The sequence below is a fragment of the Pristiophorus japonicus genome, chromosome 3 (genome assembly GCF_044704955.1).
Source record: "Pristiophorus japonicus isolate sPriJap1 chromosome 3, sPriJap1.hap1, whole genome shotgun sequence".
Taxonomy (NCBI): domain Eukaryota; kingdom Metazoa; phylum Chordata; class Chondrichthyes; family Pristiophoridae; genus Pristiophorus; species Pristiophorus japonicus.
Genome location: NC_091979.1, coordinates 172,785,704 through 172,804,207, shown reverse-complemented (window position 1 = coordinate 172,804,207; position 18,504 = coordinate 172,785,704). Strand labels below are relative to the sequence as shown.

The window sequence follows — 18,504 nt, the reverse complement described above, 5'->3', positions numbered from 1 at the left end:
CAATGCAGTCTTCAGAAGCCTTCCGATTGGCACGTCTATCCCCAGGCTCAGGACATAAGCCTTCCGATCGATCGGCACATCCCTCTCTCCCCGCCCGGGCTTGTTTTCCAGTCGAGCCCCGAGCCCCTGTGTCTGGGCGCGGGTCTGATTCTGCCGGCCAAAGCTACGACCCTGCAGCCCTGCTTGAAGCCGTTTGGTGGTGGCGTGTGAGTAAGAAAAAAAATGAAAACTTTTGAAATCCAAAAAACTTTCATTTACTACGTTGATGGGTAAAAAAAGTTGAACTTTATTATTGATTTTTAGAGTGTTCGTAACTCCCTCCAAAATCTTCGATTAAAAACAATGGCGTATTTCAGCGCTGATTTGTCAATGTGTGCTGCTTTCTGCTAACTCACCAGAAGGTTTTTCAAGAGTGGTCAGATACGCCGATCTAGGAGGAAAAAATGTTGGTGAAACTGCGAAAAATTATGAAAACCGCGCAGACATGAGGGAACGCCCCTATTACATCCAAAAAAACTCACGTAGAAAAATTGTAACTAACTCAGTTACGCCAGCAGATTGCAGGGGGAATCTTTGAAAAAAATAAATACGCCAGAAAAAACAGCGCTTGCCAAAAGAACGACCCAAATGACCCGGGAAAATTGAGTCCTAAGAAAAGAGGAAGAGAAAAAACAGGGAACTATATGCCAGTTAGCCTGACATCAGTAGTAGGCAAAAAGCTAGAATCTATTATTAGGGATATGGCAACAGGGCACTTAGAAAATCATAATATCCTTAGGCAGAATCAACATGGTTTTATAAAAGGAAAATAGTTTTTGACAAATCTGTTGAGTCTTTTTTGAAGATGTAACTAGTAGAATGGATAAGGGGGAACCAGTGGATGTAGTATATTTCGTTTTTCAAAAAGCATTCGTTAAGGTGACACACAAGAGGTTATTATGCGAAATTAGGACTCATGGGATTGCAGGTAATATATTCTGTCCATAATTAATGGACAGAAAACAGTGAGTAGGAATAAACCGGACTTTTTCGAGTTGGCAGGCTGTAACTAGTGAGGTACCTCAAGGATTAATGCTTGGGCCTCAGCTATTTACAATATAGTAACGACTTAGATGAAGGGACTGAGTGTAATGTATCCAAGTTTGCTGATGATACAAAGTTATGTGGAAAAGTAAGCTGTGAGGAGGACGCAAAGAGGCTGCAGAGAGATATAGACAGGTTGACTGCGTGGGCAAGAACATGGTAAATGGAATACAATGTGGGCAAGTGTGAAGTTACCCACTTTGGTAGGAAAAACAAAAATGCAAAATATTTTTTGAATGGTGAGAGACTGGGAAATGTTTGCAGTCAGAGAGGCCTGGGTGTCCTTGAACATGAATCACAGAAAGTTAACATGCAAGTACAGCAAGCAATTCGGAAAGCAAATGATATGTTAGCTTTTGTTACAAAGAGATTAGAGTATAAGAATAAAGAAGTCTTACTGCAATTATGAGTGAGTGGGCAAATATTTGGAAAATGGAGTATAATGTGGGAAAATGTGAGGTTATCCACTTTGGCAGAAATAATAGAAAAGCAAATTATAATTTAAATGGAGAAAAATTGCAAAGTGCTGCAGTACAGAGAGACCTGGGGTGCTTGTGCATGAAACACAAAAAGTTAGTATGCAGATACAGCAAGTAATCAGGAAGGCAAATGAAATATTGGCCTTTATTACAAGGGGGATAGAGTGTAAAAGCAGAGAAGTCCTGCTACAACTGTACAGGGTATTGATGAGGCCACACCTGGAGTACTGCGTACAGTTTTGGTCTCCGTATTTAAAGAAGGATATACTTGCATTGGAGGCTATTCAGAGAAGGTTCACTAGGTTGATTCTGGAGATGAGGGGTAGACTTATGAGGATAGGTTGAATAGGTTGGGCCTATATACATTGGAGTTCAGAAGAATGAGAGGTGATCTTATTGAAACATATAAGATAATGAGGAGTACGACAAGGTGGATGAAGAGAGGATATTTCCACTCATAGGGGAAACTAAAACTAGGAGACATGGTCTTAGAATAAAGGAATGCCCATTTAAAACAGAGACGAGGAGAGATTTCTTCTCTCAGAGGGTTGTAAATCTATGGAATTCTCTGCCCCAGAGAGCTGCGGAGGCTGGGTCATTGAACATATTTAAGGCGTAGATAGACAGATTTTTGAGCGATAAGGGAGTAAAGCGTTATGGGAAGCGGGCAGGGAAGTGGAGCTGAGTCTATGATCAGATGAGCCATGATCTTATTGAATGGTGGAGCAGGCTCAAGGGGCCAAATGGCCTACTCCTGCTCCTATTTCTTATGTAATTATACAGGGCATTGGTGAGGCCATACCTGGAGTATTGTGTACAGTTCTGGTCTCCTGACCTAAGGAAAGACATACTTGCTTTCGAGGGCGTGCAACAAAGGTTCACCAGACTGATTCCTTGGATGGGGGGATTGTCCTATGAGGAGAGATTGAATAAACTAGGCCTATATTCCCTAGAGTTTAGAAGAATGAGAAATGACCTAATTGAAACACATAAAATTCTAAAGGGGCTTAACAGAGTCAATGCTGAGAAGATGTTTCTCCTGGCTGGGAAATCTAGAACACGGGATCACAGTATTTCATCATAGGACAGTCGTTGAGGCTAAGGGAGGGTGGGTCAGATTTGCTGCATGTTCCTTCCTCTGCCTGCACTTGATTTCTGCATGCACTTGGCGATGAGACTCGAGGCGCTCAGCCCCTCCCGGATGCACTTCCTCCACTCAGGCCGGTCTTTGGCCAAGGACTCCGAGGTGTCGGTGGGGATGCTGCACTTTATCAGGGAGGCTTTGAGGGTGTCCTTGTAATGTTTCCTCTGTCTACCCTTGGCTCTTTTGCCATGGAGGAGTTCCGAGTAGAGCGCTTGCTTTGGGAGTCTTTGTCTGGCCTGCCTAGCTCTATTATAGCCCTGACCTGGGGTGGCCCACGATGTAATCATAGGCTATGAGTCAATCATAGGTTTACCAGCAGCTAATGAATAAACATGAATATTATTGGGCAATTTGTTATCTTAACTTAATTCATTTTGAACAAGCTTCCAATGTTATTATATGTTCTCCAAATAAGAACCTTAAATAACAATCCATATTTTTCTTATGCCTTTGTTAAGCCCCTTTTTCTACCTTAAAGGTACTACTGGGTGGCGGTGTGAGCTGTGAGGAGGACGCTAAGAGGCTGCAGGGTGACTTGGACAGGTTAGATGAGTGGGCAAATGCATGGCAGATACAGTATAATGTGGATAAATGTGAGCTTATCCATTTTGGGGGCAAAAACACGAAGGCAGAATATTATCTGAATGGCGGCAGATTAGGAAAAGTGGAGGTGCAACGAGACCTGGGTGTCATGGTTCATCAGTCACTGAAAGTGGGCATGCAGGTACAGCAGGTGGTGACAAATGGTATGTTGGCCTTCATAGCTGGGGATTTGAGTATAGGAGCAGGGAGGTCTTACTGCAGTTGTACAGGGCCTTAGTGAGGCCTCACCTGGAATATTGTGTTCAGTTTTGGTCTCCTAGTTTGAGGAAGGACGTTCTTGCTATTGAGGGAGTGCAGCGAAGGTTCACCAGACTGATTCCAGGGATGGCTGGACTGTCATATGAGGAGAGACTGGATCAACTGGGCCTTTATTCACTGGAATTTAGAAGGATGAGAGGGGATCTCATAGAAACGTATAAGATTCTGACGGGACTGGACAGGTTAGATGTGGGAAGAATGTTTCCGATGTTGGGGAAGTCCAGATCCAGGGGACATAGTCTTAGGATATGGGGTAGGCCATTTCGGACTGAGATGAGGAGAAACTTCTTCACTCAGAGAGTTGTTAACCTGTGGAATTCCCTGCCACAGAATTGTTGATGCCAGTTCATTGAATATATTCAAGAGGGAGTTAGATATGGCCCTTACGGTTAAGGGGATCAAGGGGTAAGGAGAGAAAGAAGGAAAGGGGTACTGAAGGAATGATCAGCCATGATCTTATTGAATGGTGGTACAGGCTCGAAGGACCGAATGGCCTACTCCTGCAACTATTTTCTGTTTCTATATAAATGCGCTCTTATTAATTTGTCGTCAACGAATGATTTACATGCATCTATTTCGAATTACAGTTGTGTACATAATCGCTGCAGATTCGGAGTGAAATGAACACCGAGGCATTTTGTCCCGTTGAACTTTCACTCTCCGGTGCCGCATCTTTTCATTTGAGGCTCAGTCCGAAGCTGTCAATCACCACCAGGACAGTGCGATCGCTGATTGGTTGCCGAGGCTGTCTGTCAGAGCGGGTGGCATCACGCGGGGCGGCGAACGTCACGCGGGGCGGCGGTTGCCAGAGTGAGGGCGGGGCAGCGAGGTTGGGACCGCCTCCCAGCCGCTGGTCATTGACAGCAATGTATCTACCCGGCAGGTCACCTGGCACTGCCGGTTAACCCTGCGGGAAACGGTCGACACAAACGAGAAGAAAGATGTCGGAGTCGCCCGAGACTCGGAGCCTGGTCTCGTCTTCTTCCCAGCTCAATCTAACAGACGTTGACGGGGTGAGTAGTGAGCCAGGCCCCCCCGCACCAGGCCCGGCCACCCGCACTAACTCCTGGCCCAGTGCCTGCTGCCCCAGGCTCAGTGTCCCGCGCCCCAGGCCCATTGCCTCCCGCCCCAGGCCCAGTGCCCCTTGCCCCAGGCCCAGTATCTCCTGCACCAAGTCCAGGCCCAGTGTCCCCTGCACCCAGCCCCCTGCACATAAGAACATAAGAAATAGGTGCAGGAGTAGGCCATTTGACCCTTCGAGCCTGCTCTGCTGTGCAATAAGATTATGGCTCATCTGATCTTGGCCTCAACTCCACTTTCCTGCCCGTTCCCCAATATGTCTTTCCATCTTAAATATAATCACTGGCCTAGTCTCCACAGCTCTCTGGGTAGAGAATTCCAAAGATTCATGACCATCTGAGAGAAGAAATTCCTCCTAATCTCCGTTTTAAATGGGCAGCCCCTCACTCTGAAACTGTGCTCCCTAGTTCTAGATTCTCCATGAGGGGAAGCATCCTCTCTGCATCTACCCTGTCAATCCCCCTCATTATCTTGTATGTTTCAATAAGATCACCTCTCATTCTTCTAAATTCCAATGAGTATAGACCCAACCTGCTCAACTTTCCTCATAAGACAACCCCTTCCTCTATCTAGTGGACCTTCTCTGAACTGCCTCCAATGCAAGTATATCCCTCCTAAAATGAGACCAAAACTGTACGCAGTTCTCCAGGTGTGGTCTCACCAACCGGTTGTAGCAGGACTTACATACTTTTATACTCCATCACCCTTGTAATAAAGGCCAACATTCCATTTGCCTTCTGAATTATTTGCTGTCCTGCTTGCTAACTTTTTGTGTTTCATGTATGAGGACTGCCAGATTCCTCTGTACTGCAGCATTCTGTAGTATCTCTCCATTTAAATAATATTTTGCTTTTCTATTCTTCCTACCTCACATTTTCCCAAATTATACTCCATCTGCCAAATTTTTGCCCACTCACTTCGCCTGTCTATATCGCTTTGCAGACTTCTTGTGCCTTCCTCACAACTTGCTTTCCCACCTATCTTTACCGTTAGCAAATTTGGCTACAGTACACTCTGTTCCTTCACCCAAGTGATTTTAAATAGTTGATCCCTGTGGCACCTCACTAGTTACAGTTTGCCAACCTGAAAATGAGCCATCTATCCCAACTCTCTGTTTTCTGTTAGCCAATCCTCTATCCATGCTAATATATTCCCCCCAACACTGAGCTTTTATCTTGTGCAGTAACCTTTTATGTGGCGCCTTATCATGCCTTCTGGAAATCCAAATACAAGACATCTAACTGGTTCTCCTTTATCGACCCTGCTTGTTACATGCTCAAAAAAACTCCAGCAAATTTGTCAAACACGATTTCCCTTTTAATAAAAACATGCTGACTCTGCTTGATTGTATTACGATTTTCTAAATATCTGGCGACTACTCCCTTAGTAATGGATTCCAGCATTGTCCCAATGACAGATGTTAGGCTAACTGCCCTATAGTTTCCTGCTGTCTGTCTCCCTCCTTTCTTGAACAGGGGCATTACATTTGTGGTTTTCCAAGCTGTTGCGATATTTCCAGAATCTAGGGAACTTTGGCAGATTACAAGCGATGCATCCACTATCTCTGCAGCCACTTCTTTTAAGACCCTAGGATACAGGCCAAGGGGACTTGTCAGCCTTTAGTCCCATTTTTTTGTCTAGTACTTTTTCTCTAGTGATCGTGATTGTTTTAAGTTCCTCCCTCCCTTTTGCCCCTTGATTATGTACTATTATTGAGATGCTTTTAGTGTCTTCTGCTGTGAAGACATATATAATACTTGTTCAAAGTCTCTGCCATTTCTTTATTAATTCCCCAGTCTCATTCTTTAAGGGACCAATGTTGACTTTAGCTATTTTCTTCCTTTTTATATACTTTTAGACTCTCGCTGTGTGTTTTTATCTTTCTTGCTAGGTTACTCTCATCTATTATCTCTCAATATAATTTTTTTAGTCATCCTGGTTTCTAAAATAATTCCCAATCTTCTGGCCTACCACTAATCTTTGCAAAATTGTATGCCTTTGTTTTCAATCTGATACCATCCTTAACTTCCTTAGTTAGCCACGGATGGTTCATCCTTCTCAGTCTTTCTTTCTCACTGGAATATATCTTTGTTGAGAGTTATAAAATATTTCCATAAATGCTTATCTACTGTCTTACCTTTCAATCTATTTTCCCACACCACTTTAGCCAATTCTGTCTTCATACCTTTCTAATTACCTTTATTTAAGTTTAAGATACAGGTACAATGTCCCGAATCTGGAACTCCAAAAATCGGAATTGTTCAAAAAACGGACATTTTGCGCATAACTCATGGAGTCGTTTGGAATCCGGAAATATTGTCCAAAAACTGGACATTTTTGAGGCAAAACCTAACATGCCGGATTCGGTCGAGGATTCCAGATTTCAGACTAAGAAAATCAACTCTGAAATCCGGAAACCTCGACTAAATCCATTTCGGATTTCGGACGTCGCCGCTCAAAACCAGGCACGGATTCAGTCGAGGATTCCAGATTTAAGACTTGATTTTCTTGTCTGAAATCTGGAACAAACCCAAAAACTAGAATAGATTTAGTCCCGAGGATTCTGGATTTCGGACGTTGCATCTGTATTAGTTTCACACCCAAGTTTCTCACCCTCAAACCGAATGTAAAATTCTATTATGCTATGATCATTTTTCCCAAGAGGATCCTTTACTATGAGATCCTTAATTAATCCTATCTCATTACACATTACCAGATCTAACATAACCTGTTCCCTAGTTGGTTCCACAACGTATTCTAATAAACCGTCCCGAATACATTCTAACCTGGTCCTCAAGGTTACCATTGCTAATTTAATTTGTCCAATCGATATAAAGAATAAAATCGCCCATGATTATTGTAGTATCTTTCTTACAAGCCCCTATTATTTCTTGATTTATACTCTGTCCTACAGTGTAGCTACTATTAGGAGGCCTATAGACTACTCCCACCAGTGACTTCGTTCCCTTACTATTTCTTATCTCCACCCAAACTGATTCTACGTCTTGAACTTCTGAGCCAAGATCATTTCTCAGTGCTGCACTGATCTCATCCTTTATTAACAGAGCTACCCCACCTCTTTTTCCTTTCTGTCTATAATTCTGAAATGTCAAGTACCCTTGAATATTCAGTTTCCAACCTCGGTCACCTTGCAACCACGTCTCTGTAATACCCATTTATTTCTATTTGTGCCGTCAATTCATCTATCTTGTTACGAATGCTGCGTGCATTCAGAAAAAAAGGTTTTAAATTTGTCGTGTTACCATTTTTCCTTATTGTGACCCTATTTGCTGGTGCATTCCTACTTATATGCTCTGTCCCTTCCTGTCACACTCTGGTTATCATTACTCCTATCGATGCCTTCACCTTTCTCTTTTTAACTTTCTAAATTTCCCCTCACCTGAACCCCCCCCCCACTATTTAGTTTAAAGCCCTATCTGCACCAGCTGCAGGCCCAGTGCCCCCTGCATCAGTTCCAAGCCGCAGAGCCTTGTGACAAGTGCCCTTCAATCTCCATGATAGTCACTCACTGAGCTTTCCAATGGTGATTTGTTTGGCCCTATTGAAACATAAATTCAGCTGATATAGAGGGAGTTGAGGCTGCAGTTATGCTACTGCTGTAAAGCAGCATCTCTTTACACCATCTCTTCATACTGTTGCACAGTTATATTGTAAACCTGGAGCCAGAACCCAACCTGACTCCTACGCAAAGCGGAGTGAGGCATCCTATTCCAAGAGTGTTGTTAACTGCCATATTTCAGAGACAGCGTTATAACTCTGGTCTTGTGAAGTTGTACAAGACGATGTTGCATGAATGGTCAATACCACAATTCAGCAAAGATGCACATTTAGAAGCTGGCTTATTCACAATTATACATCCCTGTATTTTCAGCATTAATTGGTTTCTTATAGTTTCACTTTCACTTTCAATTTTTGTGTTTGTTTTTGAGTGCATAAATGTGCCCATGGTATTTGCATGTCCTGAGGCCTGGAACTACCTGGAATTAATGAAAAATTCAAGAAGTCTGGCTGATCGTATAACTCCATTGTATATGACTGCTGCATGCTCGAACATGAATCGGTCAAGATTAGTAACGTATATATGGTATAACTACAATCATTTAGTGCAGTTAAACAGGTGTTACTAGTGTGATTTCACTATCAGATTTTGAAGTGGTTTGAGATATCCTGCTCTGGTGGTGTCTACCTCTCTGCTCCTCAGCTTACAACCATATGAACAGTTTTTAAGTTTCTAGTGTTGGTTCTTTTCTAAGTAGCATCACTGTGAAATGATTTACTTTGCATTGATGCTAAAGTTTCACGTGACTCCAGTGCAAGAACTGGCATTTTTATAATGCGTGATCATGGCTCAGGACCTCCCAAAGCATTTTAAGCCAGTTCATTAATTTTGAAGCCCAATCACTGCTGTTACAACAGCACCATCTTGTATTTATATAACACCTTAATGTAGTAAAACTTTCCAAGGCACTTCACAGGAGTGTTATCAAACAAAATTTGACACCAAGCCACATAAGGAGAAATTAGGATAGGTGACCAAAAGCTTGAATTTAAAGTTGGGTTTTAAGAAGCGTTTTAAAGCAGGAGAGAACTTGGGGCCTAAGCAGTTAAAGGCACAGCCGCCAATGGTGGAGAGAATTAAAATCAGGGATGCGCAAGAGGCCAGAATTGGAGGAGCGCAGAGATCTGAGGGTTGTAGGGCTGCAGGAGGTTACAGAAATATGGAGAAGTGAGGCCATGGAGGCATTTGAAAATGAGGATTTGAATTTTAAAATTGTGGTGTTGCAGGACCAGGAGTCAGTGTAGGTCAGCGAGCATAGGGGTGATGGGGGAACAGAACTTGGTGCGAGTTAGAACACGGGCAGCCAAGTTTTGGTTGAACTCAAATTTATGTTGGGTAGAAAATTGGACGCTGGCCTAGAGAGCATTGGAATAGTCGAGTCTGGAGGTAACCAAGGCATGGATGAGGGATTCATCAGCAGATGAGCTGAGGCAGGGACAGAGAAGGGAGACATTATGGAGGTGAAAGTAGACAGCCTTGATGATGGAGCGGATATCTGCTCCATCACCAAGGTCAAAATCTCAGGTCAAAATCTCGAGGTCACAAACGAGGCCGAGACTGTGAATGTTCTGGTTCGGCCTCAGACAGTGGTCCGGGAGAGGGATGGAATCGGGAGGCAGGGAACGGAGTTTGGGGCGGGGACCAAAGATAATGGCTTCAATCTTCCCAATATTTAGTTGGAGGAAATTTCTACTCATGTCCGAGATGGTGGAGGGGTTGAGTGAGGTGGTGGTGGTGAGGTAGAGCTGGGTGTCTTTAGAGTACATGTGGAATCTGACATTGCGTAGGCCAATGGAGCAGCCAACTCGAGTACAGCAAAGTCCTACAGATAATAAATAAATGAATGACCAGTTAACTCCTCTTTTTAGTGCTGTTGGTTGAAGGAAGAATCTTGGCCAGCACACTAGGAGAATTCTCTGCTCTTTTTTGAATAGTACCATAAGATATTTTACATCCATCTGAGCAGACAGACAAGGCTTCAGTTTAATGTCTCATCTGAAAGTTAGTAGTACTGACAATGTGGCATTCCCTCAGTATCATGCTGAAGTGTCAGTCCAGTCTATGTGCCGAAATCTGTGGTGGGGCTTGAATCTATGAAGTCCGAGGCAAGAATCCTATCAACTGAGGCCTGTTGACTCAATGAAAGAGGGAGCCCCTCTGTCTGCTGCAATCCAGAGTCAAGTCTGGCCCCAACTCAAGATTTAAGCTACAAAATGTAAGTAAGTGTTAGCACCGCTTTTAATCTTGTACAGATTTGGTTTGCTGTAGTGAGAGTTATATTACAATGGTGCTAGGACAAAGCGGTAGGGCTACTTCTTCAATGAACTGCTGCAAGTTTAGTCGAATAATTTTGCTTCTCTCCTATTGGTGTGATGTGAAAACCATGTCATCATCATGCAAGACATGCAGTGCAATACCCCATTACTGATTTATAAATTCTATTCCTAATATTTCCCTGATGTTGACCTCTGTTAATGACACACAGCTTTATTACCTCTTTAGAATGAGACCTTTACCACTCCATGTTCAGCGACCTATTGTTTAAGAGTACTGTATGCAGTTTTGATCTCTGTATTTAAGAAAGGATATCCTTGCATTGGAGGCTGTTCAGAGAAGGTTCACTCGATTGATTCCGGAGATGAGGTGGTTGATTTATGAAGATAGGTTGAGTAGGTTGGGCCTATACTCATTGGAGTTTAGAAGAATGAGGAGATCTTATTGAAACATATAAGATAATGAGGGGGCTCGACAAGGTGGATGCAGAAAGGATATTTCCACTCTTAAAACTAAAACTAGAGAGCATAAACTCAGAATAAGGGCTGCCCATTTAAAACTGAGATGAGGAGGAATTTCTTCTCTCAGGGTTGTAAATCTGTGGAATTCTCTGCCTCAGAGAACTGTGGAGGCTGGGTCATTGAATATATTTAAGGTGGAGATAGACAGATTTTTGAGCGTTGTGAATAAAGGGTTATGGGCAGGGAAGTGAAGCTGAGTCCATGATCAGATCAGCCATGATCTTATTAAATGGCGGAGCAGGCTCAAGGGGCCTGGTGGCCTACTCCTGCTCCTATTTCTAATGTTCTTATGTAAGAGCATAACCCCACATTGTAGCAACAGTCCCAGTGACTGAGTTAATAATGAAGAGTAATCAGTGAAACTGATTTTTGTTTCAACGTGTTTAAACATGTCCCAGTTAAACATGAAAACTTGTTTATAGTGGCTTCCTGTTTCCTCATGTTTGCCCAGTTGTAGCTTTACTTCCCAAAGTCATTATCAGCTGTCATGTGTAGTGTGCTGCAATTTATGCTGTTATGGGCTCGTCATTATTGTTATATCTTGGCAATGAGTCAGACTAGATACTGCAAGCTCAAAGTAAGGTGTGACTGTAGTCCTTTATTACCGATCTCAGAGCGCCTCTCCAGCCTGTATATTATATTAAGTGCATTCTGTGGATTCAGGTGGTGATTGTGTTAAGAAGTTTTAAAATTTTCACGTTTAAAAACAAATGCATTTTCTTGAATTGCAACTTTTTCTGAAGTTGGACTTGTCCAAATAGATTTTTCTGTTGATTTAATACTTAATCATATTGGCCTTTACCTGCAAGTTACTTCAGTGTTTGTCACAAAGATGGAATTATTGTGGAGGGTGTCCATCTACTTCATACTTGAAGGGGCACACTGTGTTTCTGTGGTCTGCCTAATCACATTGTGTGTTTGTAAACAATGCAAAAAGGTTTGTTATGCAGCCTTTTAATGATGACAATTACCCATTTCAAGCATAGCTGTAATGTTCACCTTGTTTGTGCTTTGTGTGATCAGCTTATTCATGAATGACTTCATTCAACAAAAAAAATTCTCGTTTTCTTTCCATGCAGATTGATGACAAAGAGTTTGATATTCCGCAAGTCGATACTCCACCTACCCTAGAGAGCATATTGAATGAGGTAAGCCATGTGCTAAGATAAGGCATTTTCACCATTTTAAAAACTGTTGGATATCAAATGTTCTGGGTCTAAGGAATTATTTTCTGTTTCATTGACTCAGTGTCTGACTGCCTGCGTACTACAGAATGGTAAACTAAGGAGAGGGTCACTGGACAACCAGTAAAGTGACGCTCTCCTGGAACTGGCTGCGAAATGTAAAGGCACCTAAAAAGAAACACTGCAAATACTGGAAATCCAAAATAAAAATTTATGCACAGTAGGCAAATCAACATCCGAAAAAGATAGGTTAAAGACAGGTTAAACTCATAAAGACTGTGGCCAAGATTTCTTGTCCTCCTCCCACCATTCTTTTGGGTGCAATTTGGGAAATTAAATTTTTAAACTTCAGGATGAATGATTCCACAGGCTTATAATGCTAAATTCAAGGGAAAAAAATTGACCTGCTTTGGCTGACCACTGGCTGCTTGGAGCTACCACAATGTGGTAGGTCTCCACGGCCTGCTACAGTAAAACTCTGCCCCCAGGCCAGCTAGATTCCCTGGTGGAGGTTGGTGAGGCTGCCAAAGATATGTTAATGACCCCAAGGCCAGAGGATTGTCTGGTGCAGGGGTACATCTCTGTGGCAGGTGGCAGTTCCGTCATGTTGATGTGTGCTAATTCTGTCAGTGGAAAATCTGGGCCTGTATTTACAATGCTGGGAAGTATAAAATGCACAGTAGGGATTATGAGAAAAATTTGTTGTTAAAAACAAGCTAAATAGTAATATTGAGGTTTGATGCTGTGCCGCTCATGTTAAGCAGTGTTCACCAGTCAGAGAACTTCTAATGACACACAAGAGAATGAACTGCTGTATTCCATGGTTACTAAGGTGAACACCAGGGAGCATCATGAGCTTGCATCTGTCTAATTTGGCAAACATCAAGTGCGAAGAACGCCCATTCTCGTACCATCAACTCATACTGTGCCGTGATTGTGATTGTGTTTTCATTGCGACCTCTTCACTCCTGTGATTTTCCCATTTCCTGATTGGCTGTTAATGCATTCTACCCTTGGATCTGGCCTGGAGACGGCGCAGGTTGAACTGGTTCCCACTGATTCTGTAGTTTAGTTTCTCTCCAGCGGGGAGCTTGTTGACTGTGAGATGGAGCATGGCGGCGAGAAAGATTGAGAAGAGGATTGGGGTGATGACACAGCCCTGTTTGACCCCGGTCCAGACGTGGATTGGATCTGTGGTGGATCCGTTGGTAAGGATCAAGGCCTGCATGTCGTCGTGGAGTAAGCGGAGGATGGTGATGAACTTTTGGGGGCATCTGAAACGGAGGAGGACGCTGCTCCTCCCTCGCGGTTGGCAGTGTCAAAGACCTTCGTAAGGTTGAAGAAGGCCATGTATAAGGGCTGGCGCTGTTCCTTGCATTTTTCCTGTAACTGTCGCGCTGCAAAAATCATGTCCATTGTGCCCCATAGGGGACGAAATCCGCATTGTGACTCCGGGAAGAGCTCCTCGGCCACGGAAGAAGATGGTTGAGAAGGACTCTAGCGACCACTTTCCCAGTGGCTGATAGCAGGGAGCTTCCTCTGTAGTTGTCGCAGTCGGACTTGTCCGCTTTTTTAAAGATGCTCACGATTACTGCATCTCTGAGATTCCCCGGCATGCTCTCCTCTCTCCAGATGAGAGAGATGAGGTCGTCAGCAGTGCCTCTCCGTCATACTTTAATGCCTCAGCAGGGATTCCGTCCACACTCGTAGCCTTGTTTTTAAGCTGTCTTGTGGCTTTTTCTACCTCCTGCAGCGTTGGGGTCTCACTGAGGTGGTGGCGGGTAACATGCTGCGGGATGGAGTCGAGAACACTCGAGCTACAGTACGCGGACGATGCCTGCGTCTGCGCACATACGGAGGTTAAACTCCAGGACATAGTCGACGTATTTACTGAGGCGTACGAAAGCATGGGCCTTACGCTAAACATCTGTAAGACAAAGGTCCTCTACCAGTTTGTCCTCACCGAACATCACGGCCCCCCAGTCATCAAGATCCACGGGTGCGGCCCTGAACAAGTACTTTGGTTTGGTATTCACTAAGGAGGACACAAACAACCTTCCGGATATAAAAGGGGTCAGAGGGTCTAATAAGGAGGAGGAACTGAGGGAAATCTTTATTAGTCGGGAAATTGTGTTGGGGGAAATTGATGGGATTGAAGGCCGATAAATCCCCAGGCCAAGAAAGACTGGATCAACTGGGCTTGTATTCACTGGAGTTCAGAAGAATGAGAGGGGACCTCATAGAAACATAAAAAATTCTGACGGGTTTAGACAGGTTAGATGCAGGAAGAATGTTCCCAATGTTGGGGAAGTCCAGAACCAGGGGTCACAGTCTAAGGATAAGGGGTAAGCCATTTAGGACCGAGATGAGGAGAAAGTTCTTCACCCAGAGAGTGGTGAACCTGTGGAATTCTCTGCCACAGAAAGTTGTTGAGGCCAATTCACTAAATATATTTAAAAGGGAGTTCGATGAAGTCCTTACTACTAGGGGGATCAAGGGGTATGGTGAGAAAGCAGGAATGGGGTACTGAAGTTGCATGTTCAGCCATGAACTCATTGAATGGCGGTGCAGGCTAGAAGGACCGAATGGCCTACTCCTGCACCTATTTTCTATGTTTCTATGAACACCGTGGACCACTTCCCATATCTCTGAAGCCTCCTATCAACAAGAGCAGGCATCGACGACGAGATCCAACACCGCCTCCAGTGCGCCAGTGCAGCCTTCGGCCGCCTGAGGAAAAGAGTGTTTGAAGACCAGGCCCTCAAAACTGCCACCAAGCTCATGGTCTACAGGGCTGTAGTAATATCTGCCCTCCTGTATGGCTCAGAGACATGGACCATGTACAATAGACACCAAGTTGCTGGAGAAGTATCACCAACGATGTCTCCGCAAGATCCTACAGATCCCCTGGGAGGACAGGTGCACCAACATCAGCGTCCTCATTCAGGCTAACATCTCCAGTATTGAAGCACTGACCACACTCGATCAGCTCCGCTGGGCAGGCCACATAGTCCGCATGCCAGAGACGAGACTCCCAAAGCAAGTGCTCTACTCTGAGCTCCTTCACTGCAAACGAGCCAAAGGTGGGCAGCGGAAACGCTACAAGGACACCCTCAAAGCCTCCCTGATAAAGTGTGACATCCCCACGGACACCTGGGAGTCCCTGGCCCAAGACCGCCCTAAGTGGAGAAAGTGCATCCGAGGGCGTTGAGCACCTCGACTCTCAACGCCGAGAGCATGCAGAAATCAAGTGCAGGCAGCAGAAAGAGCGTGCGGTAAACCGGTCCCACCCACCCCTTCCTTCAACGACTATCTATTCCATCTGTGACAGAGTCTGTGGCTCTCATATTGGACTGTTCAGCCACTAAAGAACTCACTTCAGGAGTGGAAGCAAGTCTTCCTCGATCCCTAGGGACTGCCTATGATGGTGATGATTCTACCCTAAAAGTATTATGAGCCTCTACCTTTAGGAGAGGGAGTGACCAAAGGATGTAAACGAGAAATAGGTTAATGTTTTACGTACTCTTTTGCTAGTCCAATAACATAACCGTTATGTTACTGGACAAGTAATCCAGAGGCCTGGACTAATGATCCAGAGACGTAAGTTCGAATCCCACCACGGCAGCTGGAGAATTTAAATTCAGTTAATTAAATATGGAATTTACAAAAAGCTCGTGTCAGTAATGGTGAGAATGAAACTACCAGATTGTCGTTAAACCCATCTGGTTCACTAATGTCCTTTAGGGAAAGAAATCTGCTGCCTTACCTTTTCTGGCCCATATTTTACCCCAAATCCACAGCATTGTGGTTGCCTCTTTACTGCCTTCTGAAATGGCCGAGCAAGCCACACAGTTGTACCAAATCGCTATGAAAAACAATAATAATAAAACCAGACGATCACCTGGCATCGACTGGTTTTGAACACGACAAAGGCATTCGAAGCACAGTCGACCCTGCAAAGCCGTCCTCACTAACATCTGGGAACTTGTATCAAAATTGGGAGAGCTGTTCCACAGACTAGTCAAATAGCAGTCTGACATAATCATACTTTTCAGCCAATGTCCCAGTTTCCTCTAACACTGTACCTCATCATCATCATAGGCGGTCCCTCAAAATGAGGATGACTTGCTTCCATGCCCAAAAAAAGGATGAGTTCACAGGTGTTTTGAAAGAAGAACCAGAACTCTCATCCTCAAGGGTGCAAGATGCCTTTGCGTGGATTTAAAAAAAAAACATGTGATGGCACACCAGCCACCACATGGGCTTGACAGAAGTAGGTCTTGGTCCAGTGGCAAGGATTGCCCAAGGCAACTGGAGACCTGCTCTGCTGCACGGACCTAGTGTGCACACACATCACAGTGTGGGTGGCCTGTGCTGCCCCTGGCCTCAAACTCACACCTTCCCTGGGCCCTGATCACGTCCCTCCACCATATCTAGATGTGTCCTGTCCCACCGGCAGGACAGACCCAGCAGAGGTGGCGGCACAGTGGTATACAGTCGAGAGGGAGTGGTCCTGGGAGTCCTCAACATTGACTCTGGACCCCACGAAGTCACATGGCTTCAGGTCAAGTATGGGTAAGGAAACCTGCTAATTACTACCGACCATCCTCCCATAGCTGATAAATCCATACTCTTCCATGTGGAACACCACTTGGAAAAAGCACTGAAGGCACAAAATGTACTCTGGGTGGGGGACCTCAGTGTCCATCATCAAGAATGGCTCGGCAGCACCACTACTGACCGAGCTGGCCGAGTCCTGAAGGATATAGCTGTCAATCTAGGCCTGTGGCAGGTGGTGAGCGAACCAATCCGAGGGGAAAAACCTACTTGACCTCGTTCTCTCCAATCTACCTGTCGCAGATGCATCTGTCCATGACGGTATTGGTAGTAGTGACCACCGCACAGTCCTTGTGGAGATGAAGTCCCGTCTTTACACTGAGGACAGCCTCCATCATGTTGTGTGGCACTACCACCATGCCAAATCGGATAGATTCAGAACAGATCCATCAGCTCAAAACTGGGCATCCTTGAGGCGTCGTGGGCTTATTGGTGGTAGTAGCAGCAGAATTATATTCCACCACAATCTGTTGGCTCATGGCCCGGTACATCCCTCACTCTACCGTTGCCATCAAACCGGGGTACCAACTCTGGTTCAATAAAGAGTGTCGAAGAGCATGCCAGAAGCAGAACAAAGCATACCTAAAAATGAGGTGTCAACCTGGCGAAGTTCTTCAGGGCAATGTCCTAGGCCCAACCATCTTTATATGCTTCATCAATGACCTTCCCTGCATCATAAGGTAAGAAGTCGGAATGTTCGCTAACTGAGTGTTCAGTTCTATTCGCAACTCCTCAGATAATGAAGCAGTCCATGTCTGCATGCAGCAAGACTTGGATGACATTCAGGAGGCAGACAAAAAGCAGGAAACTATACACCAGTTAGCCTAAAATCTGTCGTTGGGAAAATGTTGGAGTCTATTATTAAGGAAGCAGTAGTGGAACATGTGGAAAAGCATAATTCTATCAAGCAGAGTCAGCATGGTTTTATGAAAGGGAAATCATGTTTGACAAATTTGCTAGAGTTCTTTGAGGATGTAACAGGCAGGGTGGATAAGAGGGAACCAGTGGATGTGGTGTGTTTGAATTTCCAGAAGGCATTCGATAATGTGCCATGTAAAAGGTTACTGAACAGGATAAAAGTTCACGGGGTTGGGAGTAGTATATTAGCATGGATAGAAGATTGGCTAACAGAAAAGAGTCTGGATAAATGGGTCATTTTCCAGTTGGCAAATGGTAACTAGTGGGATGCCGCAGGGATTGGTGCTGGGTCCTCAACTATTTACAATCTATATTAATGACTTGGATGAAGGGACCGAGTGTAACGTAGCCAAGTTTGCAGCTGCTACAAAGATGGGTGGGAAAGCAAATTGTGAGGAGGACACAAAAAATCTGCAAAGAGATATAGATAGGCTAAAGACGGGCAAAAATTTGGCAGATGGAGTATAATGTGGGAAACTGAGGTTATGCACTTCGACAGAAAAATAGAAAAGCAAATTATAATTTAAATGGAGAAAAATTGCAAAGTAATGCGGTACAGAGGGACCTGGGGGTCCTTGTGCATGAAATACACAAAGTTAATATGCAGGTACAGCAAGTAATCAGGAAGGCAAATGGAATGTTGGCTTTTATTGCAAGGGGAATAGAGTATAAAAGCAGAGAAGTCCTGCTACAACTGTACAGGGTATTGGTGAGGCCACACCTGGAATACTGCGTGCAGTTTTGGTCTCTGTATTTAAGGAAG

At 44.4% G+C, this 18,504-nt stretch overlaps 1 protein-coding gene across 1 annotated transcript in view; it reads left to right on the top strand.

Moving 5' to 3' along the window:
- Window positions 1–4,387: 4,387 nt before the first annotated feature.
- The window catches only part of vps8 (VPS8 subunit of CORVET complex), a 961,193-nt gene continuing 947,076 nt past the window's right edge, over window positions 4,388–18,504 (top strand). The window contains exons 1-2 of the mRNA XM_070876055.1: window positions 4,388–4,580; window positions 12,102–12,170. Of these exons, the coding sequence (XP_070732156.1) occupies window positions 4,509–4,580; window positions 12,102–12,170 (141 nt within the window). The 5' untranslated portion in view covers window positions 4,388–4,508. The remainder of the gene's footprint in view (window positions 4,581–12,101; window positions 12,171–18,504) is intronic.